This window comes from Eutrigla gurnardus, assembly GCF_963514095.1.
Source record: "Eutrigla gurnardus genome assembly, chromosome: 10".
Taxonomy (NCBI): domain Eukaryota; kingdom Metazoa; phylum Chordata; class Actinopteri; order Perciformes; family Triglidae; genus Eutrigla; species Eutrigla gurnardus.
In genome coordinates this window covers 6,991,865-7,016,723 of record NC_139924.1, presented here as the reverse complement: position 1 = coordinate 7,016,723, position 24,859 = coordinate 6,991,865, and the positions used below count along the sequence as shown (strand labels likewise).

General features: G+C 42.4%; 4 protein-coding genes and 1 long non-coding RNA gene across 8 annotated transcripts in view; 2 read left to right on the top strand and 3 right to left on the bottom strand.

Moving 5' to 3' along the window:
* The first annotated feature begins 3,279 nt into the window (after positions 1-3,279).
* Positions 3,280-9,917, top strand: nipsnap2 (nipsnap homolog 2). Of its 2 annotated transcripts, none has more exons than XM_084019840.1 (10): positions 3,280-3,417; positions 4,333-4,472; positions 4,562-4,607; positions 5,013-5,107; positions 5,878-5,948; positions 6,048-6,188; positions 7,095-7,126; positions 8,222-8,316; positions 8,670-8,753; positions 8,939-9,917. In XM_084019840.1, the coding sequence occupies exons 1-10, from the start codon at positions 3,326-3,328 to the stop codon at positions 9,001-9,003; spliced, it is 861 nt and encodes a 286-aa protein (XP_083875966.1). In that variant the 5' UTR covers positions 3,280-3,325; the 3' UTR covers positions 9,004-9,917. The 2 variants fall into 2 exon arrangements, with proteins under 2 accessions (XP_083875966.1, XP_083875965.1); XM_084019839.1 differs by having other exon boundaries at positions 3,283-3,435.
* psph (phosphoserine phosphatase) overlaps positions 9,633-24,859 on the bottom strand; it is a 178,342-nt gene continuing 163,115 nt past the window's right edge. The window contains exons 1-6 of one of the 3 annotated variants that reach the window (XM_084019841.1): positions 12,399-12,544; positions 11,523-11,666; positions 11,276-11,410; positions 10,792-10,937; positions 10,539-10,687; positions 9,633-10,451 (exon numbers count right to left, since the gene is read on the bottom strand). In XM_084019841.1, the coding sequence (XP_083875967.1) occupies positions 10,341-10,451; positions 10,539-10,687; positions 10,792-10,937; positions 11,276-11,410; positions 11,523-11,666; positions 12,399-12,535 (822 nt within the window). In that variant the 5' untranslated portion in view covers positions 12,536-12,544 and the 3' untranslated portion in view covers positions 9,633-10,340. Of the gene's footprint in view, positions 10,452-10,538; positions 10,688-10,791; positions 10,938-11,275; positions 11,411-11,522; positions 11,667-12,255; positions 12,275-12,398; positions 12,545-24,859 lie in introns of those variants that run through there. The other 2 variants (XM_084019843.1, XM_084019842.1) reach the window with 2 other exon arrangements.
* LOC311019642 lies at positions 13,329-15,280 on the top strand. The gene is made up of 6 exons (XR_014597830.1): positions 13,329-13,512; positions 13,813-13,887; positions 14,134-14,296; positions 14,625-14,741; positions 15,024-15,086; positions 15,177-15,280. It is a non-coding gene; the product is annotated as an uncharacterized lncRNA (long non-coding RNA).
* On the bottom strand, positions 15,465-19,952 carry phkg1a (phosphorylase kinase, gamma 1a (muscle)). Its single transcript, XM_084019231.1, has 9 exons — positions 19,635-19,952; positions 18,796-18,974; positions 18,645-18,699; positions 18,496-18,561; positions 18,242-18,405; positions 17,304-17,394; positions 16,905-17,058; positions 16,628-16,753; positions 15,465-16,314 (listed from the first exon to the last, which is right to left on the bottom strand). The coding sequence occupies exons 1-9, from the start codon at positions 19,715-19,717 to the stop codon at positions 16,054-16,056; spliced, it is 1,179 nt and encodes a 392-aa protein (XP_083875357.1). The 5' UTR covers positions 19,718-19,952; the 3' UTR covers positions 15,465-16,053.
* chchd2 (coiled-coil-helix-coiled-coil-helix domain containing 2) lies at positions 20,937-23,746 on the bottom strand. Its single transcript, XM_084020324.1, has 4 exons — positions 23,585-23,746; positions 22,439-22,697; positions 21,684-21,894; positions 20,937-21,283 (listed from the first exon to the last, which is right to left on the bottom strand). The coding sequence occupies exons 1-4, from the start codon at positions 23,632-23,634 to the stop codon at positions 21,273-21,275; spliced, it is 531 nt and encodes a 176-aa protein (XP_083876450.1). The 5' UTR covers positions 23,635-23,746; the 3' UTR covers positions 20,937-21,272.

The window sequence follows — 24,859 nt, the reverse complement described above, 5'->3', positions numbered from 1 at the left end:
TCCAACAGGCGTTCATCTTCACTCAAGGTCAAAGGTCAGTGGGACCCAAGACCTGAAATTTATTTTACATTTAAAAGATGAACATTTATTCTTGACACTTACTAGCTTTCTCTGGGGTATTGATGGAATATTAAGGTGTTAATGGTAAGTGATAATATCATTAAGTATGTTTTCGTTAGTGTTGTGTTTTTGTTACCTTAAAATTAGTCATTTGTACCTACATATGGATCGGCCGCCATGTTTCTACTCTAGTCCAGAACAGGACAAACCAAACATGGGCTCTAGTTAAGGCCATTTGTGTTTTGTTTTTCCATAGTTTTTCATACATGCCTGGCACACAGGAGAAGTTTTAGTTGGTTGCAATCTATAATCTCAGCACTAGATGGCACCAGATCCTACACACTGCTCTTTTTCTAAATACTGACCTGAAAATACCGGATCTACCATGTCACTGCTGAATTCTGCAAATTAGAACTATAATAGTTCTATAATATGTAACCGTTCACTCAACAGATCCCACAATATACATACACGCAAACTGGAGTTCTTTGTGAAAAGCTGAGCTCACTTCTTCCACTAATAAAATGTGCCCTTTGTGAACGTATTCTATGTCCAACTAAGTTCATTAAAAATACAGATCAAACCATTCAGATTTACACTGACGTTATAGGAAGGGTACTGTACGGTTTTCCAAAGGGCACAATATATTTATATTGATGTTCATGGCTACTGGCCCTTTTAATTAAATATACAATCAAATAAAACATGAAGTCAGTCCAACATAACAGATTGTTGGATGCTGGGTAATCTCGCAAAAACCATGCGTTGTGGTTAAAAAGTAAATGTTCCGACTGTTAATGAACCACCTTGATAATTATCTAAACTGAAAGAGCAACGTTTAAGTGGACACAATCATACTTTGAATTCCCAGACATATTCACATTTTGCCTTTTGTTATTCAAAAATGTTTCACGGAGAAAACCCTCACTCGTGATTCATCATGCCTTTGAACTTAAAACAAAGCCCTCCATAGTTTCTGAATTCCACTGGTGGTAAGTAGTCTTTCTCCTAAAGCCAAGTAGGCTTTTGCAATATGGTCCCCGTTAGCTTCATAGTGACTCTGTCAAAAAATAAATAAATTTAAACTGAACTGAATTCCTCCATGGTTGCAACTCAGTAACCTCTCCTTTATCCGGCTCCTAAAGCTCTTCTTCTTGAAAAGCCTCACAGCACACAAAAACACACAGCTGATCCATAACTAACAGCATATCAGTATTAGAGAGTATAAGAACCAAATCTTCCCCACAAGAATCAGCATCTCATGTTAACTTTGCGAGTTATTGTATGAACTATCTGGCCGCACTGCAAAGGTCACACCCATGCCCTGGAGGCAAATTTGTGAAGCAATGATAGCTGAAGGGTTGAGCGTGGTGTAAAGTGTATTATACAATGTAAGTTTAACTGGACAGCAGTGATGCACTAAAGTAGCTGTTGGTGGGCTGTGGATTGAATAGTAGTGCCCCCACCTGGTCAACCGGTGTAATAGAAAATTGTATTTTTGTTTTCACTTTAATAATCATAAAGGACCTTGAAGTTTGCAAACCAATGATGACTTAATTCTCGGATACGATCGCCTGCAGACCTAACAGTGTGTATGCGTTCCTCTGATTGGGAACACATCCACTACAAGAGACAATGGGCCTCTTGTCATCACACATATTTCAATATGTCATAGCAGGGAAAGCACAGGTGTTATTAATAACCTTAATAATGGTCACACTCGTCTGTTGTATCTCCAGGCCTCGGTATTGTGCTGGCACGGCTTCATGAATACAACAGAACCATCATTATTTATATCAGTTACACGTGTGTTTTCCCTACTGTGACAAGTTAAAACACCTGTAAAAAAATAAAATAAAAAGAGCCAAAAGGCAACTTGGTTTCTTCCTTGCCAGTGCAATGAAAGAGGTCTGATTTATCTTCAAACTGAGAAATTCTGAAAGATTTGGAAAAATATATGTCAATGATCAATCCAGGTTTCTGGTACCGCACAAAACATAACTAGGATACTCCAAAAACGTGATCATAACCAGACTATAGTGTGCATGACACCGCTTTTTCTATGATAACAAGTCCATGTCTGCTGTGAATAAGATACATTAAGTACACACTCCTCTGGCAAAACTTTGTTTCTTTGTTCTCTTTGTTTGTTTCCCTGTTTGTTTCTAAATCTGTATAATTTAATTAGATATTTTACACACACATATACACGATATTGCAACATTGAATATCAGGAAAATGTATAACTAAAAGTACTCAATGCAGGAAAAAAAATCCCCTGTGACAGTTATAGCCTGCTATTATTTCATTTCAGGTTTCACTGTTGTAGTTGGCTGATATTATTATATTATATTATATTGTATTGTAGTATATTATATTATATTATATTATATTATATTATATTATATTATTTCTTCTTGAAAAATGTTGTTATAAATTCAACGACCCAACAGTACAGCAGCTCACTGCTGCAAAATGCTTAAAAGCAGGGGTCAAATTTCATGTTACCATTTTAATAATGTTTAACTATATAAAAGTACAAGTACTTTGGATACTTTGTGTAGTGGTGACAGCACTTAGCACTATTTAATATTGTTTTACAAACCAAACAATCAATTGATTAATGGAGAAAATTATCAAAAGATTAATCCATAATGAAAATAATCATTAGTTGCTACACATCAGCCAACTACAACAGTGAAACCTGTTTTTACATTACTGTGAGTAATTATGAAATAATAGCAGGCTATAATAGTCACAGGGGATTTGTTTTCCCTGCATTGAGTACTTTTAGTTATACATTTTCCTGATTATACTTATCTTTACTTTTACTTTTTTAGGTAAAGGCTCTTTGAGCCATTAGTAATGCTGCCTTCTCGTGGTATCGGAATTGTGGTAAATACGAGTCGCACATGAACGCCCCATCAAGTCGTAATTACGAATGTGAAACTCATTTTAATCTGTAATCTATGTACCCTTCACTTGATGTACAATGCTATTTATCGTTGTATCCATAACATATGGTGTGCAGTTATTACATTAGCTGACGTTACCCTGGCCACAGGGTACACAACAAAGCACATGAACATGACATTCACGTAAATCCGATTTAACGATGGGAAGTAGGATTTTCCTACTAGTACGTGAAGGCAGCATAAAACTGTGACCTGTTCCATCAGACAGGAGGGCGGTGGTGCTACGTCGCCATCTGGTGGTCAGACGTGGTAACTGCGTTTGCGCCTGAGAAGAAGAAGAACAGTTGAAGATGGCGACGGGAGTCCTTCACAGAGTCAGCGGTGGGCTGGGTCGGGCTAAAAGCGGGGCCCAGGCGGCCGGGCAGCTCGTCGTGTGGAACAGGTTGGGGCGGTCTTCGGCGTAGGTGTTCATTAATCATCTCCGCGGTTTTCGCAGTCCGCTGTTTAATCGTTTGATCCGCAGGTTTCCGCCGCGGTGGCGACAGTGAGCTCGGGCAAGCTAGCCCGTTGACAGCTAGCCAGTCCTCCTCGGTGGCCTTCAGCTCAACTCGCAGGAAAGCTCGCACCTCTAAAGTAGTTTACTCCGGGACGTTTTACACCAAAGCTGCGCGTGTGTGCCGGTGAAGGCGAAACAATACAAGTTTCTGTCATCTTTTGCTACTGAGCATCTCAAACGCTCAAGGTCAATTAGGTAGCTCGTTGTAAAAGAAAACAAACTGCGAGGCAGCGTTACCTGCTATGTCTTCAAAGCAGTGTGTCATTCTGATGGATGCAGTAACGTTAAGGCAGTTGGTGGCGGAGGAAGTATTTAGATCTCTTACTTGAGGAAAAGACACCAGTAGAAATACTATGGCACGAGTAAAATACATCTGCAAATATAGATGGATAAAAAAGTCTTAAAACATAATAAATGCATGCTGCTGAATCTGCAAATTAACCAGTTACTAAAGGTATAGTGCAGTAAAAAAGTCCAATAGTTGCCTATTTGAATAATAATGTGTCAGACAATCAAAATACCTCAACAAGTACATGAGTGAATGTGTTTAGTTACTTGCCACCACTGATTGTTAAATACTGTTTACGAAAACAGCAGTAAACCTGTAATTATAGTTATTATATTATCTATACTACTATCAATGAAGCATGCCGGCTCATATGATAATAGTATGGCTAACCATCTAATCAGACATCAAGATTGGATATCAGGAAAGCGGGTTTTACTGTAGATTATTTCTGGTTGTAAAGTAATTTCTCATCCATCCAGTCGTTGCTCATGGTGACGTGTGTGTGTTTGCAGGGGATTTGCAACGTCGAGCAGCCGAAGCGGACAGGACAGCTGGTTCAAGTCGCTGTTTGTGAGGAAAGTGGATCCCAGGAAAGACGCACACGCCAATCTGCTGACCAAAAATGAGGAAAGTAACCTGTACAAAATTCAGTGTAAGTTCACGTCACGGTATTTGTACTCTCCTGAGGACAATTTCTCCGGAGGTAATGATGATTCTTAAGTGTGTGACCTTCTTTTTCAGTCCATAATGTCAAGCCAGAGTGCCTGGACGCATACAACCAACTCTGGTGAGTGTCATTTCATATTATATGTCTTGGGCCGCATGCTGCTATTAACGTGTACTTAAGCATGCTGCAGTAGTAGTATGAGACCGGGAAGACCCAGTACACTGTTGTAAAAATACTTCTGAGCAGTCTATTCCTGTGAGGTGATTGACAAGCCAGCATGACTTCAGTCCTTCACAGACCAACCTCGCTCATACCTTAGATGACTGGAGTTTGTCTACTTCTATTTGGGGAATAATGTTAGATTTGCAACATTAGACAGAATCATAACATTATTGTTAGTTTAATTTTGTGGTTTTAAAAGTGGACTCATCAGGAGACTTTGACCAGGGTTTAAATCAAAGTGTCCACTGCACCTGTTGTTGAACTAGATCTCAGTGTTCGGCTGGTGTTTTTCATTCATCACAGTGAGGAGGTTTTGCCCTCCATCCATGCTGATAAGTACTACCCCTGTGAGCTGGTGGGCACCTGGAATACCTGGTACGGAGAACAAGACCAGGCTGGTAGGATTACTAATATCAAGACATCTGCAGTGTGACAGGTCTGTCAGTTTCAGCAGGGATGTTATGCTGCGTACCCACACTCACCTAGTAGTGCTAAACGGTCGACTCTGACACAGAATGGGCCTCACAAGATCAGGGTTTGAAACTGGGTTTTTGAGCCACCCCGACCATGAAATGCCAATTTGTATTAAATTTGGTAAGAAATGGCAACATAGTAGTTTAATACAATAACACTTATAACATTCATTGATGCGTTTCAACAAAGTACAGTTATATAATTTAGCTTATAGCGTTAAAAACATGTTGAAGTGTGCATTTGCTCTTTAATATAGCAGAAAACAAGGATTTCCGGTGTAATGGAGTAATATCTACCTGAGCAGAGAATGAGCTGGCTCTCCCTCTGAGCTTCTCCTTGCTTTGTTGACATAGCTGAGGGCCGTGCATACTGCATGTTCATGCATGTGAGCGTGCCCCACTCTGCCAGCACCTTTGACGTAAATTTGTACTGTTAACGCAGTTAACCACCAGCTCAGTGGTGGCGAGAGACAAAGGAAACACTCCCTTTATTTTATCTTTCACTGTTGAGTCACATTTCCATGAAAAAAAACACAGTCTCATTGCGTAGCATTAACATAACATTATAACAAGAATTATGGCCAAAAGGGTATAGTGTTGGATGAATGTTCTTCTTCAAACATTTGTTTTATGATCCTGCTTTGAATCAACTGCATTTCTGTAGTTTTTCATCATGTTTGTTTTCCTTTCTCTAGTTCATCTGTGGCGTTACAGAGGTGGATACCCGGCTCTAACGGAGGTGATGCACAAGCTCAAGGAGAACAAGGTAAAGACCCTCGTCTTGCTTGGGTCTCCCCTGTTTAGTGCTTCGGTCGTGTGGTAATGACAGAGTATAACCATTGATTGGTGTCCGTCCCATTTGCAGGAGTTCACAGCTTACAGGAAGGAGCGGGGTAAGATGCTGATGTCCCGCAAGAACCAGCTGCTGCTGGAGTTCAGCTTCTGGAACGAGCCTGTTCCTCGAGAGGGCCCCAACATCTACGAGCTCAGGTCCTACCAGCTCAGGGTGAGTAGCAGGCCAAAGAGCATGTCTCGTCAATAGTAGGGCTATAAATGTATGCCACACCTGATGACTGACCAAGGACGGACAAACGGAAACAGCACTTCCATGCAAACATTTATAAACCAGCTTATAGTGAGTTCAGAGTCAAAACAGTTGCTTAAAAGGGCTTTACACCCCTCGGGCCGAGCAGCAGAGAAGAGATTCCTTCTTGTCAGAAAGAAGCCTCGTGTGGGTTGGTTTGTAAAACACATCCTCAGCCCAGAGCCAACTTTTTCATTATGATATAAATGACGAAAACGTAGGATGTTTTGTATACTATTGTTCACAGAGAAAGTCACTGATCACTCACTTTTTGCCTGATCGCCACTAAGGAGTTTCTCCCATACAAATAAAGTCTTACTGTATATGCTTGACTTGAGAAGCTCCTCAGAGGCTGAGACGCATGCTGGGCTTCTGTGACCTCTAAGCAGTGACCCTGTGTCTCACACGTTCAGGAGCAGGGTGCTGCTCTAACAGTTTGTGTTCTTTCCACCACAAAAACAATTTGTGTCTTCATGAAGCCATCATGCCCTCAAATTAAATTGTTCTCACAGGAAAACCTGTTCCTAGATCTGCATTCCATTAGATGCGAATGCAACATATTGTCCCACAAAATGGAAGGAGATCATCTTCGAAGCGTCAGGGCGTTGGTTGTTTGAAGCACCAGAGAATGATTGAAGAAGCCTTCGGGTGTAGTTGTTATTGCAGCTTATCTTCACAATGATAAAATACGTGTGTTACATCCTTACCATGTGTTTGCGTTAATGTTCTTACTCCTGAAAGAAGAAGATGGTGTGATATGAATCTGTAGTTTGGAGAGCTAATTTATTCCAATAAAGAGTATTGTGTGTGTGTTTTTGTGTCTTCCAGCCAGGAACCATGATTGAGTGGGGTAATTACTGGTAAGGCAGCCTGAATTCATTTTGATTCTCTGAACTGTAGTTACAGAACCAGTTGCTCTACATGAAACCTTCCTCACCACGCTGTCATTAATAAGAGCGATTCCACAGAGAGGCACTATTTTAAAGCTGAACTGTCATGCTCCAAAGCCAAGAATCAAAGACATGTGCAATAATATGCACACTGCACACATAATAGCTCAGCGTAATTATCCTTCTCTTGAGCTGAAGGAGCCAACAGGTCAACATTTATCATGTTGTGAAATGCGGTTTAGTGCAATTGATTTTAAATGATGATGTGAGTTTTCTGCACACGCTTTAGTTTTCCATCGTTTTTGTTTTTTCTCCCTCCGATTGCCTTTAAGTGGATTTCTGTGTTGGTCTTTGCTCTTGTCTTGTTTTGCATGATGTCAGCTATAACCGATAACTCCAGTGTCACTGACATGTTATCATGCTGTCCACGTTTTTTGTTTCTTTTTCTACCTATTTGTCTTAATTCCTTGTCATGACTTAAAACACTTGAATATCATCCAGGCTTTCCTGCTTTGAGCCTTAACGTTGACGTTCTCCCTTTTCAAACAGACACTATTTAAATAAGCACCTTTGATGAAAAGATCACGTTAGGACAGTGCACATTTATTCTTGGTTTGCTTTAATGCTTATTTTACTCAGCCCATATTTGAACAAACCTCTATGACACCCAGATTATGCCAGCGAAGCAATTTCAGGCAATTTCACTATAATTTGAGTCGTTGAAGGCTTAACCTTCTTCTGCAAGCTGCAACAACATGAAGAACTGAAGCTTTATATTTTTGTATCCAGACAGTGATGATGATTTGAATATGTACTTGTTTGCTTTGGGGGAAAACATTAAATATTCCACCCATTTCACAGCGTTGTTCATAAAGATGTAGACAGCAAGTAATGGCATCACATCTTACGGTTGGATGGGACGTTGCAAAGGATAATCGAAGCTACGGATGTTTACGTTTTCTAAATCCAGTCCAGAACCGATTCAAAGACCATGTTGAAATTCTCATTTAGAGTACTTGATGAAGCCTCATGGATTTGTTTAACTGAAGCTGTTCTCGTCTGCAGGGCCAGAGCCATCGGATACCGCCAGCACAACAGGGAAGCCGTGGGAGGGTTTTTCTCACAGATCGGCGACCTCTACATGGTTCATCACCTCTGGGGTATGGTCACATACTTACAGTGTCGCCGCGTAGATAATCAAGCAATTCCTGAAATAATTAGGTGTCATGCAGGAAATTAATCACCCGTTTAAAAAAAAGACCATTTTAGTAATTTATGTAGCAAAACTAGATTTTCTCTCATCTATTGTTTGGCCAAGAAATACCATATAAATTTGTCTCCTTGGTCATTTTACATTATTTTCTGAAGAACTACACCAAGTGATATTTTTAAGCAAACAATGGATCAAGTGACTTTGAGTAATTTTAACCGGCTCACTTGTGAAGAATCCACTTTGAATTATTATCCTACTTTGCAGTGAGCCGTGTTACATTGAGTGATTTGTTGGTTGCAGCTTACAAAGACCTTCAGTCCAGAGAAGACACAAGGAGTGGCGCCTGGCAGCAGGAAGGCTGGGACGAAGTGGTTTATTACACAGGTGAGCCTAAACTAAATACAAGAGTGGTGATGAAAACTCACAGCTGTGTGGCTCGACTCTTTATCTCACTTGTCTTGAGTAACAGCATATTGAATTTGAGAGCTTGCTGAACCTGATCAATATTAAACGGAGTTGAAACTATGAGGACACACTGAATCAGCTCTAAATCTTTCTGCTTTCTCCAGTTCCTCTCATTCAACATATGGACTCCAGGATCATGATCCCAACGAAGGCTTCCCCACTGAAGTAAAGCGAGATCCGAGCCGGAGTCGGAAGTGGCACCACTTTTTTTGAATGTTACATCCATCCAGAGCATCACCGTCATGTTTTCCACCTCCTGTCAGTGCTGCCAAACAACATCCGTTCTCTTTTCCTGTCCATGCTTTATTACTTCAAGATGTCATCAGGAAAGAGGAGGTAAAAACCATGCCGACCATGTATCAGCAATTAAAATAGTTAAACGCACTCACTGGCCTTGGCAATGCACAACTTCTTTCTCCATTCTTTTCTTAGCTCTGGAGTAAATTTGGCCAATTAAAACCTCCTGATGGTTGTTAATGTCCAACGTCTGGTGCCACATTATATCTGGTCCAAGAAGAGAGCTCATCTCTACAGTTAAGAACCAACCAAAGTTACTTGAACAGACGAGCAGCTGTGTCGTGTGCGAGGTCAGATAGGAACAATAGTACTGAGGAAGTAGCTATTTATTTATTTAATGTAAATTTGGAATATGTACGTTTTAAGGGTGCTGACGAATGGCACTCGCCATGAGAAAACGCCTCTGTGCATTCAGGAAAATTGTGATGAAGACGATAAACAACGACACGGTGTAAAATGTAAACCTCATCATTCTGTATTGGATAGAGGTCTACTATAAATCAAACTCCCCTTTCAGTTGTTCCTAAGTTCCCTGTCATGTCGATGTTGCAGTTTCATGGTGATGTGTTTGTAACTTCTTTTTTTCTTGTGAAAACAGCATGTCTGGGTTTTTTTTCCATCCAACATGTTTAAATGGGGCATAATTATCAGCGGGCAGCGCTGCTGCGGCTGCTTGTGATGTCCGTTTTTATTGTTAAAGGAAGCATGTTTATCTTGTCGTTCATGGGGAACAGTTTGGAGGGACGGACAAAAGCTCCAACACAGATTAAAGCAGTTCAAACAACATCTTTTGACAGCATGTTGCTATGTTTAATACTAATGTTCATTACAGGACGTACAAACCCATTGAAGCGTCTGTTACAGCTCCCGGTACCCATACAGAAATAAAACATTTCTATTGCTCTTTGCATAATAATATGCACCAGTTGTATGAGCTTACCTAAAGGCTTTGACACAGAATGTGCAAAAAACACACAAACAATCCTAACCTCCACATAACGCAGTGTTATTCTTTTAGTATTTTCTAGTATAGAAACCAGTAGGACAACATCCCCGTGAAGGTAAAATTTGTCTCACATTTTCATTCATTATAAAAAAATCTATTGATGTAGAAGGAAAAACGTACAGGTGATCAAACCATCAGAGGTACACCCTTAGGTGTAATATATAAAATGTTAAAAAAAATTAGTAACTACTATTTGAGCTTCTTTATATCATTTCCAGTTCTTTTAGCAGCTCCCCAAAACTTGTCACGTACCACAAAGACCTCTCCTTAACCTGCTGCCGGATGACATTCCCACCAAATCCAATGAAAGCATTCTGAGGACGAAGGAGACGACACTGTAATCACTCTGTAGCTCTGAGAGAGAGAGAGCGAGCGAGGGGAGACACAATGTGTACACTTACAGCAGGAGGGCATGCCTCTAGATCAGTGGCTCCGTCTCCGATCATCACCACAGTCTTGAAGCCGTACTGTTCCTTCAGCATACTGATTACTTTTCCTTTCCCGCCACTCTCAGCTGTGGGTTGGCTCTCATCAAAACCAGCATACTCTCCTGGAGGACACACATGATTTAGTTTAGAAACAGAGTGATTGATTCGGATAAGAAATCCTTTAAGGCGGACACCCTCATGACGAAAAGTCACGCCGAACTGTTACCATTGAAGTAGAACTTGAGCCGGTTGGCGTAAACGTGATGCAGAGGAATGTTTAGCTGAGTGGCCACGTGTTCAACGATGCAGCGGAAACCACCGGAGATGAGGAATACCTTTATGTTGCGCTGGTGCAGACGGTCCACAAGCTCCCTGGATGAAAACAAATTAACATTTACAAAATGAGCCCTTGTGAACATGCACACAGAAGCAGGACAGGCATGACATGCTAAATACATGCATAGCATTAATGCTGGCTCTCTCATATTTCCTAATATAGAAGATACATTTAAACTAAACTGTAAATATTTACATGCAGCCCATCCAGGCTAGATGTCCTGTTCATATATTCTGAACTTACATGGCCACAACAATCAAAAAGCACGGTGGCCTTACAGACAGTTGTCTACCATAACCGGTGGATTAAAGGTGATACATGTACATGATAATGTTGTGTGGTGCTGAAGGCTGAGTGGCATCTCTGAACTTACCTGATGCCGGGAGTCAGCTGAGGTGGATGGTCTGTTATCAGCTTGTTCACTTGTTCTCTGGAGCAGCGGATGATAGAAAGGCGCTCAGTCAGGGCGGTTTTAAACGTCATTGAGCCCCCCATAGCTTTGCGGGTCCTGGAATGTGGAAAACAGCAAAAATATTTTTTTGGGGGGGTTGGGGGGTGGGCGGTTTGTGTGTACTTTTCATTGGGTGGCAATGTGACGCTGGCAACATTAACACACATACATTTCAGTGACTGCATCCCCCACACCACAAAATTTGGCAAGTTCATCTATGCCCTCTTCTTTGATGACTGTGCTGTCCACGTCGAAGCAGACCGCCTCGGCCCTCCTAAAGGTCTCCTTTGTCTGGGAAAGACTTGCCATCATGCTGGGAAAAGAAAAAGTACACAGTGTGAGAAGAAGAAAAAAAACAGCAGCAGCATTTCAAACGGATCTCTGGCATAGAATACCAGGATGTATATTGAGGGCGAATCATAAAAAGGTCCCCCGGGTTGAATTTGTTAAACGTGAGGTCCGATTTTCCCATCATCCTCCGCAGCAGCTGCATGATTTAATAAATGAAGCTAAGCCCTACATGCGGTGGATGTCTTCTATCCAACGAAGCAGCAAATCGACTGAAATACCTACTGGCACACGTTTCTGCACCGGCGAGTCTCAAATACAAACACGTGATGGCCCGCGATGAAAACGCGTTACATAAACCCGTCTAACCAGCCTAAACAAACCATAGAGGCCGTTCAATGGACATCCTCTGCGAGGATTGCGTCACCCCCAGAATCACAGCACAGGACCTGTTGCCGTCGAACCCCCCCCCCCCCCCCAAAAGCAAACGCGAAGACGATGAAAGTCGATCAAACGACCATTCGGTAGCTGAAGGTAGCGCGTCACTGCTGCATTAAACGTAGCTTTACGTTACGTGTAACCGTTAGTCGCGCGCAGAGAGGATGTACAGTTACCTGTCGGCTGCAGTCTCCGCTTCGCTTAGTCTGATTGGTTCGTGCACACGCGCGTGCACCTCCCGTTGATCGTCAACTACGCTAAAGTTGCAACGCCACGCAAAACGTCTGTCCGCTTTAAAAGCGTGTGTTGTGGTACTTACGAGTGAGAGCAGCGTCGGTAAGGCACTAACAGCAGCTTCACCATCGAGCTTCGCCGACGAGGAAGAGGGCCGAGTGCCGGACCAATAAGAGGGAAGCCGGTGAAGCACCGCCCACCTACTGGTTGGCTAGGTTCCATGACGACAGCAACGGCCAGCTCGTCTAAAGGGTTATTTTTCACATGTTAAAGGGGGCGGGCGCAGGGGCCTTCCCAGTCTGGAAATCTTACTTTAATGCTGAGCCAAAGAGCCATCACTTGGTTTAAAAGTACTAGAAACTGTATTACAATTAAAAGATAATGAGACCGTCAGCTAGCTAACTCCTATGTAACAACATAAAGAGTGATCTGGTATTCAGAGCAGCAGAAATGAGGACTGGTGATGTCTGCGACTACCGTTTACTAAAGATATGTGCAGACGGGACTCGTCAGTGAAGTTTCAGCCATGTTCTCTGTGTTGTTCGCTATCGCGATGATTGTGAGACGGCGCTTTTTGAAAACAACATCAAGCCATGCGTGTGTCGTATTATAAATAAATAAAATGATTTAGACCAGAGAGGTAAATATTCAATCTACCCACATTTTCCCATGTGACCCCCCCCCCCTCCTCCGTGACCTCCACTGGCTCCCTGTTGCAGCACACATCCAATTCAAGACGATGACACTGGCCTTCAGGGCCATCAATGGAACGACACCCATCTACCTTCAAACACTGGTCAAACCTCATGCCCCAAAGCGAGCACTTCGCTCCTCCACTTCAGCTGGCCGGCTGGTACCACCATCGCTGAAATCAAACAAATGTCGCTCAGCAAAGTCCAGACTCTTCTCTGTTCTGGTCCTCAGTTGTGGAACGAACTGCTCGTTTAATTCCAGTAGGTGGCGGTAATGCAACATTTTTGATGCCGACCGCAAAAAAAACCACAGAAGAAGAAGATAAGCGGAAAACGAGGAAGAGTCGTGCTGCTGACTGAACGCTGCTAGTACTCCACATGGCAATCAGCGGTCAGCAGCACGTTGACGCACATTTTCTACACAAAATGTCGCTTTCTTCCATCCAGGGTCGCTGTGAGACGGAACCGGAGTTTAAATGGAACAATACGAGCCATCAGCCCGCACAGGTAATTTTAGCTAGTTCCGATTAGCGGTTTTGGATTTGGACGTCGAAAGCATGCGGTGAACACATGGTGATACTAACTACAACCTAGTTCCTAACCCTAACCCTACCTATAGGGAACCATGTTAAAGTAATCTACACATTTCCTTGTAACACCACGATACTAATGCACTCATTAGCATATAATGTGACATTATAGAAGGGCAGCAGCATAGGACATTCAGAGAAAAGTCATGTATACTCCATGTGACTCATACTAAGGGCGATATTAACATGTCAACCTTATTGTGTGATCACCGTACAGGATATATTGGAGACGATGGCCGGACCTGACTCATTACGGTGGAGCTAGCAGGCTGAAACGCACCACGTGGTGGAGGTGAGGGGGAGCAGAGGTTTCTCATTAAACTGGAAGTCACAAATTAACATTTCGATATGTTGTAGTAGTAAAATAAGATGTATTCAGTAACATTAATGATGGCCACGTTCCACTTAGGGGAGGCCCTGTTACTGTACAGGCTGGCAAGCACATAGTGGAACTGAGCCATGTAATGGAGCTGGATATGTACCCTGTCAGGGCCTCAGTCAGTGAATCATGTGTTAAAGATCCAAATGTTCATCACAGGTATGGAAACATGTCTCACCATGGAGCACTCATCAGCCCAGTTCCCCTCTCATCACCGGACCAGTCAGAAAGGCCTCATCTCTGCTGGCCTGTATTTTACGGTGGCTGTGTCTGCAGATGGGATAGTTGATCCTTATGTGGCTAAGAGCAGCAACAGGGAGAGGTAAGACCTTATGTAATACATATTTGAATGCATGGACGAATTCTGTTTTACTCATGTAATAGTAAATGCAGTCAGACACCATGCTAAATGATTGTTTTCACACGCTGACGCAACAACAAGATTAGAGTGCTGACTACGTGCCTCTTTCTTACGTCAGAGTGAATACAGACATGTGGTTATTGAAATGTGAATCTAATTATTTTTCATGTAGTACATTTAGATCATAAAATAATCAATTGTTTTTCCACACAATCTTACAATTTCTTCTCGGCTCAGTAACATGTCAGTAACAAATTAAACTTATAGCCTTTATTATACTTGCCCCCAGGTTCCATCAAACTGTAATGGAGACCAGCATAACGTACACACGTTCACGCCGCTGATGGCCAAGAAAAACATGGCTGCTACAACTGACCTCCAGACTGTGACGAAAGGCCTGAGGACGGTATGTTTGCACACGATGTTAGGCCACATAATTGGTATTTTATCACTGAAAGTCAACACTTGAGGCATGGACGAATTCTGTTCCAGCTGGTCTGTGGTGGAAACAGTCAGACACCATGCAAGAGCATCGTCTCATTTCTGCCAAATGATTGGTTGAGTGCTTCCCTCGGCCTCATCCAACTGTGCAGGAACGAGTACAATAATGTGCTATGAAATAGAAGGTGCCGCTCTCCCACCGTTCCAGTTGTTTTTTTTACTGATCTTTATCTCATAAATCCTGCAGCGTCACCAGTTGGTGCTTCTGAAGCAGGAAGGTGAGGAAATATATTCAACTCCTTCTATCAAGGTAAGAACATGACCAATGAAAAGCCCAAATAACTTGTAACACAGGCAGTGATCTAAACTCTAAATGTTTTTGTTGCTTTACTCCCCACAGCTCCACAAGGGAAAGCAGTGCTAAAGGCTAGCACCATCTGCCCTTGGAACTTGTAAAATACACCTCATTCATCTGATGTAATAAACTTGTTACTGTTCAAAAGGTCTTGTGTATTATTTTTTCCACACATGAATTAAAGATGTTCGAAGACACCAAAAAATACAACCTAGATATCAAAAGAGCATCACAAAAAGTTGTGTGAAAGTTCTGATAAGACTGGATTTTAAATTAAAGTCACATTTTAATAAATAAATCCATAGCATACATTTTAAAGTGCTCTACGACTAAAACATCCCTTGAAGCTGTTTTGAGTAAAATAAAGTAGATCCGTTCATCCTGGAGCAAATAGCCACACAGTATACCAATGTAGAAGTCTGTGCCGTTTCAAGTATGCAGGTTCACAAGTGATTTTAGAAACGTGATCATTTAAAACTCAAACCCACACTTGTCTGTCTGAGATCTGGATCTGTTGCATAGTGTTAAAGAAACAATCTGTCTCTGATGACATAACAGGGCAGCTGCAAACTCCATTCGCTTGAAACATGCATCAGAATATAAGTACATTTCCAAAGGATACATAGTTGAATGGGTTGATTTGACATTAAATAATTTCAATAAATCTCTGCTTCACTAGTAAATCTGTTAATCTACATTTAGAACAGAAAGCCAGTGTTTAACTGGCATTGTTGCAGATGATTAGTTTCCTAAACTTGTCAATTCTTTAGGAAAATCAATCCCACTGCGATAAACAGGCTCTCCACGTTGTAGTCTGGTGTGTTTTACCAGTCCATTTCCTCTTTAAGCGACGGCGGGTACAAAAAGCCAAGCTGTGTAGTCGAGCATCTCCAGCACATCCGTCCTGAGGAACGAGCACTCGTTACCAGATTTGTTGAATGGGCTCGTCGGGCACCATCGCCAGCAGGATGGCCTTGGGAGTGTTCTCGAAAAGTGCCGCCCTGTTCTGAGCCTGGCCCTTCTTCACCCAGTGGCCGTAGATCTTGAACGCGCACGCGTCGACGAGCTTGCGGATGGGCTTGACGGCGTACGGGTCACTCTGGATCACCTCCTTGGTGACGGGCTTGGCGCGGCGGTAGTTGCAGTAGATTCGCATCGTGGCGAGGACAGTCATACAAATGACCTGAAGGAGAAGGTCCAGATACAAATGAATACAAACATTTATATTTTATACCACATGAAGAATTCTGTATGAACAGTAAATGAAACATGAAAAATCTTAAAACTAAACTGTAATGAGTCACAATAGATAATTAAGAATCATTAACATTTCTTTACATATATTTAAATCAAAGCTTCCAATCAGAATCAAAGTACAGGCATGGAGATTCAGAAACTGACCTCTTTAACACATTAGAAGGTGGGAAATAAATCTAAACATTTACATGTGTATGTGAACGTAACAGAGTTGGAGTGATCACTTTTTTCCGTCTCACCTTGAAGCGCCTGTATGGACTGAACTGTCGTACTTCATTCACCACATACTGAGAAAAGAAGGAGTGGTTGAGGACGTCTGTGGCTGTGTATCGCTGCTTCGGGTCCACCACCAGCATCCTAGAGATCTGAGGAAACCGCACACAGGCTTTTATTTCCATTCTTCTGTCATTAAAACCTTACCTTAGCTTCTTATTTTAACATCACTAATTATCAAAGGTGATATCAATACTTAGATATACTTAGTATTGTTAACAAGCAACAAAAAATAGAGCCTACCAAATCTTTGACGGTGTCGGAGCGGTCCTCCCACTCTGGAGACGAGAAGTCGTAGCTCCCAGTCAAAATCATACGCAGCATCATCATCTGTTTCCTGTGCCAAAATGGCGGCGAGCCGGCGAGCAGCGTGAACATGATGACCCCGGAACTCCATCTACAGGCGTAAACCAGCAGAAAATCAATAATATCCTGATCACAACCTGGAAAGTGTGCAAGGAAGTCATGAACATTTGGTAGAGATGATCATTTTAAATAATCATCCCTACATAAATAAAAGGAACATAAACATACATTGGCATTTATATATTATACTACGTTGCTTCTATTGTTTCCTTTAATACATCGGACATTCTAATGACTTTCTGCTGTGTTGTGTGATTTTTGTATCTACACACTCACATGTCCACAGCAGTGCCGTATCCTGCATGTCCCGGGTCCATAGAGCACTCGATGATTTCCGGGGCGAGGTAACCAGGCGTCCCACACACCTCTGCATTACAACACACGGCAAAGCTGTGAAACTCACATTTACCAAGCTTGAAAAGTTCAATTATGCATTGAATCCCCCTCTAGAACACTTCAACATGCAGGCAGGAGAGGAGGTGGGGATCAAACCCCCAACCTTGGCATTAAAGGACAATCCGCTCCGACCCTGAGCCACTTCTACCCAAACCAGGCATGCTAATATTTCAGTAGTAATATTAATAATATTAAGTCATATTTTCGCAGTACTAACTGCGGCGTTCCCTTTTGAAAACGACTCAAATGAAGGTTGCATCCTCTTCAACGTATTAATAACCGCCCTAATAAAATACTTATCATATTTAAGAAGTAGTTAAACTAGAAACTATCTTCACACAAAAAGATGATCGAATGTGTGTGAGCTATAAAATCCTAACTGCATCCATCATAACGGCGGTTTGCTTTTCTGTAATTCAATATCGACTCAAATAACTACGTTCCCGACCCATATATTAAAGTTACTTTCCTCATCTTCGAGTGGCATTAGACATTTGACCTGCCAGCTCATAAAGATGCTTTCTGGGTCTTATATGAAAGGTCAGTGCGCTCCGAGTGTCTGAGACTACAGCAAATAGATCCGAGTGTCCTGTTGCTTCTTAACCTTTGTACGAGCAGCATGTTGTGCAACCAGATTCCCCGCCGAGTGCCAGCAGCTGCTGTAACTGCAGCGTTGGTTGTAAACCCGGTAACGTTATCAGAGCAGGACATTTATATATCCTCAGTGTGAGCCATTTGGGTCACTTTTGGATCATTCACTTCTTCAAAATGTTGTTATAACGTTTGCCGGTTTGACCGCTTCCACCGCTTCCACCGACCTTTGAGCCTCTTTTCCGGCTCCAGTTGGAGAGCGAAACCAAAGTCGGTAAGCTTGATGTTCATCTCGTCATCTAAAAGGATGTTCTCAGGCTTCAGGTCCCGGTGGACGATGTTCTGGTTGTGGAGAAACTGGACCACATCCAGAAGAGCACGCATGATATTCCTAAAAACAACAACACACACACCTAAGCATTCAGATGATTCATTCCTTTTGATTTATTTAGTTCAATAGTGATAAAAGCATCTCTCTGACCTGGTTTCCTTCTCACTCAGAGTAACTTTCTCTGTGAGGTAGTCAAAAAGTTCACCCCTCTTCATCCTGACCGGGAAAGAAAATAAAACGCATGAACAGCCGCTTGCTTGAATTTCTGTTTAAAAGCTGTAGTGAAACTGGACGCTTACAGATCAAAAACCAGGAAGAAGAAGGCATTGGACACGTAGCAGTCTTTGAGCTGTACTGGAGAGGAGAGACACATTTGGTGAAGAAAGAGGACGCTGGAGGGCAAAGGTCACTTGAATGTCAATCTGCATTTATAGGGGGGGGGGCTCTTACTGATGTTCTCCTGTCCGTACACTTTCTTCAGGATGTCGATCTCCTTCACCGTCGCCTCCCTGATCTCTTCGATCTCCTGCGGGGTCGTCTTGTCCGAGGGGGTGATGTCGATGATCTTCACCGCGTACTCCTGAGACGTCCGCTTGTGGATGCAGCGACGCACCACGCTGCTCACTCCCCTGAAGAAGACGCTTGTTATTGTTTGTACAGCTGGACTCAAGGAAAGTGTGTGTGTGTGTGTGTGTGTGTGTGTGTGTGTGTGTGTGTGTGTGTGTGTGTGTGTGTGTGTGTGTGTGTGCTTGAGTCACAATGCTGTGTCTTCCCATGTATACTACTCCTATGGAAGGGGATCCTGATGTGATGTGAAGACTGTAACCTCCTCATTGTAATTTCTATGCATGAGGTCCTTTTCGAGGATACTGAAGGGGACTCTCCGTCTGCCGTTTGGCTGTGCCGAGAGCAGCTGAACACATTGTCCAAATCTGGTGACCCCGTGACCTTAACGTGAGAACGGGAGTGGAGTTACGTCATCTTAACGGGGCGCCGTCCAATCCAGGGGCAGCTCTCAACACTAATCCCTTTGTCCAAAACACGCTGGAATTCATGAATGCAGCGCCCTGCAGGGCTTTATGTAACAGTCAGACGGATGGTGAATGACAATGAGAAAGAAAGCTCTCTGGCACTGCTGGCATTTCTCAGGGACTTCTGGGAAACCATTCAGCTCACTTCTACACAACAACCATCAAATAAATAGTGTGTGTTGAGCTGTTTATATAAAGATTACATGCATTGTGGGCTGTTAGTGTGTATTTCCTGTTTGAGGCTGATTAAAGACAAACCTTCCCAGGATCTCCTTGGTCTCATACTTGTCGTAGAACTCCTGGGCCCCCACCCAGTCGGGGACCTCCTCCTCTTTGGTCATGACGGCTGTGATGCTGGTTCTTCACCAGAGCTGCACAGCTGCTCCCCTCTCACAGATCACAACAGCTCGCTGACAGAAACCGCTTGTGTTTTTTCAAGGACACAACACAGCCAGTGTGACAATGTTATTATCAGACAGCAAGTGCTGTAATTATCATTGCTGGTTTGAAGTCAGTCATACTTTACACCAGACATGCCAAACATTTGCTGGTCGGAGCTTCTCAAAGGTGAGCATTTTGCTGCCGTTCTCACATTTCTATCAGTGTAAATTGAATATTTATAATCTGTTATAAAATGTATATAAATAATCTGTTTTATCCAACAACCTAATCTGCAAAGTAACAAGTCCATGTCCACTTTAAATACATATGTCGTTTTTAAAATCCCTCTGTGATGCATGGCCTGTCTGTGGTCGAGAGGGTTATTCACATTATTCTTAAAATTACAGCTTAGATATGTCAAATAAATGGGTGACGTCACCTGGGACAGATAGACGCCTTTATCAGTATAGAACGCACGACCACGTGTTTTTGTAACATGACACCGAGACGTTTAAATGTCAGCTCGTGTTGATCAGATCTAGTAAGCGAACAAATCGATCTTTTTGGATCTAGACTTGATATCACAGCAGAAACATAAAGACACACATGACAGCGCGTGAACCAGATCCCTCTCGCCCTCCGTCACCGTCTGACCTTTAGCGGACTGCACTCACAAACACACAGATTTAAAGAAAACAAGGTCACTCACCTTGTGTCCCGTACCGGTCAGTCCGCGTTACAAAGGCGTTTCCATCATCATCGTCTTCATCACTCGGTCTGTTCACGAAGGGTCAGCGGACGGACAAAGAGCTCCAGTCAAACCCCGGAGCTGTGGCGGCTCTGTGGGGCCGCTGCCATCGCGAAGGGTGGGCTTTAATGTCAGACGCCAAAAATAAAAAGTTGCTTCCGCAGCAGCAGCGGCGGCGGCAGCGCGCAAAAAGCAGATCCATGAAATAACACCCTGCAGCTCCTGCCCTCGCCATGAGACATTTCAGAGAGGGTTGGCCTACTTTGCCAACAACATTTAACGGGAGGTTTGCACTCTCGCTGGAGTGACACTGACAGCTGCTGCACACGTTTCTAATTAAAGAGTGTTTTGTAAAAATAGAAACGATTCTTAGAAAGTCCTCTAATAAAGAACAGGCATCACACTTCACATTGTGTTTTTTTTAGGATCATTAAGGGCTTTATTATTTTTGAAACAACATATAGCAATCAAACTGCAGATGTCCCAAATCAAGAAGATGGAAGCTCGTGATGTACAACTGCAGTCCTTCATTTTAAATTAAAAAGCAGTCTAAGTAACGAAAACCACGGACAACAACTGAAATCAACACGCAGCAAAATATATAAACATTATTTATATGACTATTATTACAACCTCTGCAGCACCATCCTAAGAATGAACGCAATGATGCTGTACGATGATAATCAGACCCTCTTATTATTCATCTAGCATGGTTGCTTTTTTACAGTTTGTGCGTGTTCTTCACTCTTCAGGTGTTGGTCTCAGTCTCAGGACATACCTGGAGGGAAAAGAAAACATTAATTAGACACGTTTCATACATCCCATCAGTATTTGGTCAACTGCAAAATCCTACAGTATAAAGACAAAAAAGCTGGTTATATAAAGCATACAGAAAGCCTTTAATGCAACGCCTCCTTATGGTCATACTGTGTATTGCATCACATGACATCAACCCATGATGTGCATAATGCAAAGTCAGTTAGCTATGGCAGCTGGATGACTAAGTGCTTGAACGGTTTGAATCAGATATAAAAATACAGAAAATAAAAAGACTGCAGACACAATGTGTAAAACAAAACGTATACAGTATAGTGTTCCAAGAGCGCACAGTCTGTCATGAACACTTATCCACAAGTTCTAAGTCAGTATAACCTAATTTAATTCATCGTCTCACTCACCATTAGAGAACTTGCACTGTTTCAGCACGTCACTGAAGCCCTCACAGAGCTGGAAGTCGCTCTGGTTCTGGGCACACTCGATGAACTGTTTGAGCTCATAGGAGCAGGCCTGCTGCTGTTGAGGGGCCTCCTGCTGGTACATGGACTGTGGCTGCTGCTGGTACATGGACTGTGGCTGCTGCTGGTACATGGGCTGGGCTTGGTATGGCTCCTGAAACACAAGGCAGATGATGGGCTCCTTCACACATCTACTGTAAGTGTGGTATTTGGAGGACAAGTTCTTGTTGTTTTTTTTGTCGTTTGTTTCAAATTGTAGCACAATGATAAGTGACACCGTTTTGGGAATACCACCAGATAAATGTAACACATTCATCCATAAAATATTGAAAACACAGTTATATGTTGTGCAAGTTTCAAAATAATTGAGCATGCCTAAGTATATGATATATGGCTAAGCGTATTAAAAAGACATGCAAGAAAGAAAGTACAATGCAATCAGTCAACACATTAGTACATACTGCAGGATATACCATGGGAATAGTACAATGATGTATGTGCACAGTTCCTATTGAATAACCAGACATAAGGAGGAAGCCTACAAGTTAACATCTTATGAGTGATCCCGTCTTTGCCTCCTCCACCAACACACCTGTTCTTGTGTTTGTTTCTGCTACCTCTCTATCACAGTGCGTCAGACACACTAATCTCCCGAGGCTAAACCAGTCTCAAGACCGGCTAAACCAAAGTTTATTTACCTGGTATGTGACGTCAGGCTTGGCAGGCTCCGAGTGTCCTCCACCGAAGCCTCCGGTCATGGCGTGGCCGATGGTGTGTCCTACCGCAGAGCCCACTGCCACTCCGGCGGCTGTAGTCGCCATCTGAGCAAACATGCCGGGCTGCCGGGGCGCTGCAGCCGGAGCACCCACGGCAGACGGAGGAGCATGCATTGGAGCCGGGGCATAGGAGGGAGGGGGTGCAGCTCTGGCCATAGGCGGTGGTGAAGGAGGAGCCCGGCTGTAAAAAAAAATAAAAAATGTAAAAGTACAATCCCAACACAACCTGCATGCTCTGGTAACTGCTAATGCTTCAGATGGCCAAGGAGACTGCATACTTTGGCCAAATTAAGTCAATTCATCACAATGTTAAGCTTTGTGTCTTTGGACCTTCATCAGGGCAGAGTTCTGACAGTGGGAAGCCTCTGAGCTTATAACGATACACAAAACATTAACAATCAATGCGCTAGGTCGATCTCAACATATTCAAAACAAGAGCATAATATCAGCGTGGGAACTGTAGGTGGCACTGGGGCATGGTGTCACTTGAGGTGACACCACTACGGTTTGGCATTAGAGCAAGATGCAAACAAGTTAGAGGCTGTTAATAATATGAGGTCAGAACACAGAGACACGAGGAAAACATTTAAGCAAATACAGATGTTTCCACAGAAAAAAAAATCGGATGATATCAAGCGGTTTAATCACAGAGTTCCGTGTGGCTTAACAAACATTAAAAAGTCTCACAGGAAGTCGGTTTAGACGCATGTTAAGTAAACCCACCCCGGATGCCTGCCGTTATGTAATTCCAGTTTTAAAACGTTTAATTTGGACGTTGGTATTTCACGAAACTGATCTCGATAATTAGATTATACAGCGTGACCTTCATTACTGTCATCAATGACCTTTGAAACACCACGGAACTCCTGGTAAAAGGAATACGTTTAGAAGTTTAAAACTATCATGATAAGTTAGTTCTGGCTGCAAATCTAAGAGTAGCTTAGCTGACTAGCACTCGCTAACTGTAACGCTAACTGCAACGCCTGCTAGCTAAGCTTGTTAGCAGCTACATTAGCTACACGCATCCTCTCTAAGCGCCTTTAATGAAGGACGTTTATTAAATCTTACCTGGCCGGAGGGGCCATCCTGGATGTCCGGCTTCTGCTTCCTCTGGGCATTTTCTTAAATTAAAAGAGTTTGCTGGCTGACAAAACAGATGCGACACTCTGCGTTAACTTATACGTCGACCTTTGGCTAGTCCAGAATTTTCTGTGTTACATCATTTGTCTCTCGGATAACTTCCGGTGTTGTGTCGAATAAGGTTCCCCCGTCGATATGTGTTCGCCCAACCACCTTTTAGCAGGAGAGGGACACTATTCAACGGGGAAACAGCCTCCGACGTAACACCTGTATGACGAAGTAAACAATGACGCTTTCATCAGTCACATTATTATGTAACTTACTAATTGGACTCCTCTAATTCATGCACATGAGTGCAATGTATTCTCTGACTGCTGTAAATTACATTTATACACTTCAAATGTTATTATTCGCTTGGAAAAAACACCCAGGTGTATGTAAGATAAAGATATAGCTCCCATTGTGCTTCAGCGGCCTCATATGAATTTAAATGTGTTGAAATCGTTCATTACAAATATTTTTGGGGTAAATCAATCACTTAATCATTTGGGGCACAGGAGGCCAACTTCAAGACACTAGGATTAAAAAAAATCATAAGGGAGTGGGAGGATGTGCATGTGTCCTATATGGGCAAATGGACCAGCAACACTGCCTGGGACACTTAGTAACATTCTACTTTCTCATGCTGTAATGTTAGAATGTCCCCATGTCTGTAGGGCAGATATACTGTAGCTATATACTGATCCACCAAAGGGAAGGACCCTTTCAGCCCACTCTGATCAGGAATTCTATCAGACTGCTGAAATATTTTCCTCAGGTTTCCCCCCAATGTTCCTGAAGCTGGAAGGCTGAACAATACACTGGTAAGGCAAATTCAGCTAATCACAGCTAAATTAAGCTAACCCAATTCATTTTTTCTGGTCTTATGAGAGCTCCATATTAAATGGTAATTGGTAATTAAACAGTTTTTAGCATAAAACATCAGAAACACTGCACATTAAATGACACAAAATAACAGTACATTTCTGTCTTAGGTAATAGGTTTATTCTTTAGTAAAACAAAATTATATATATATATGTGTGTGTGCAAACCCAATACATTAAAAAAAAATTGAATCAAAAATGATTTTTCTGAACACAAATTACACAAATATCTGGTCATATATCAGTACATTAGAGCAATGAAAAGCTACCTTAGAAAAATACAAAGTAAAAGCATATGTACCATAACTAAGTATTTTGCACACCTTTATAAAAATAAAA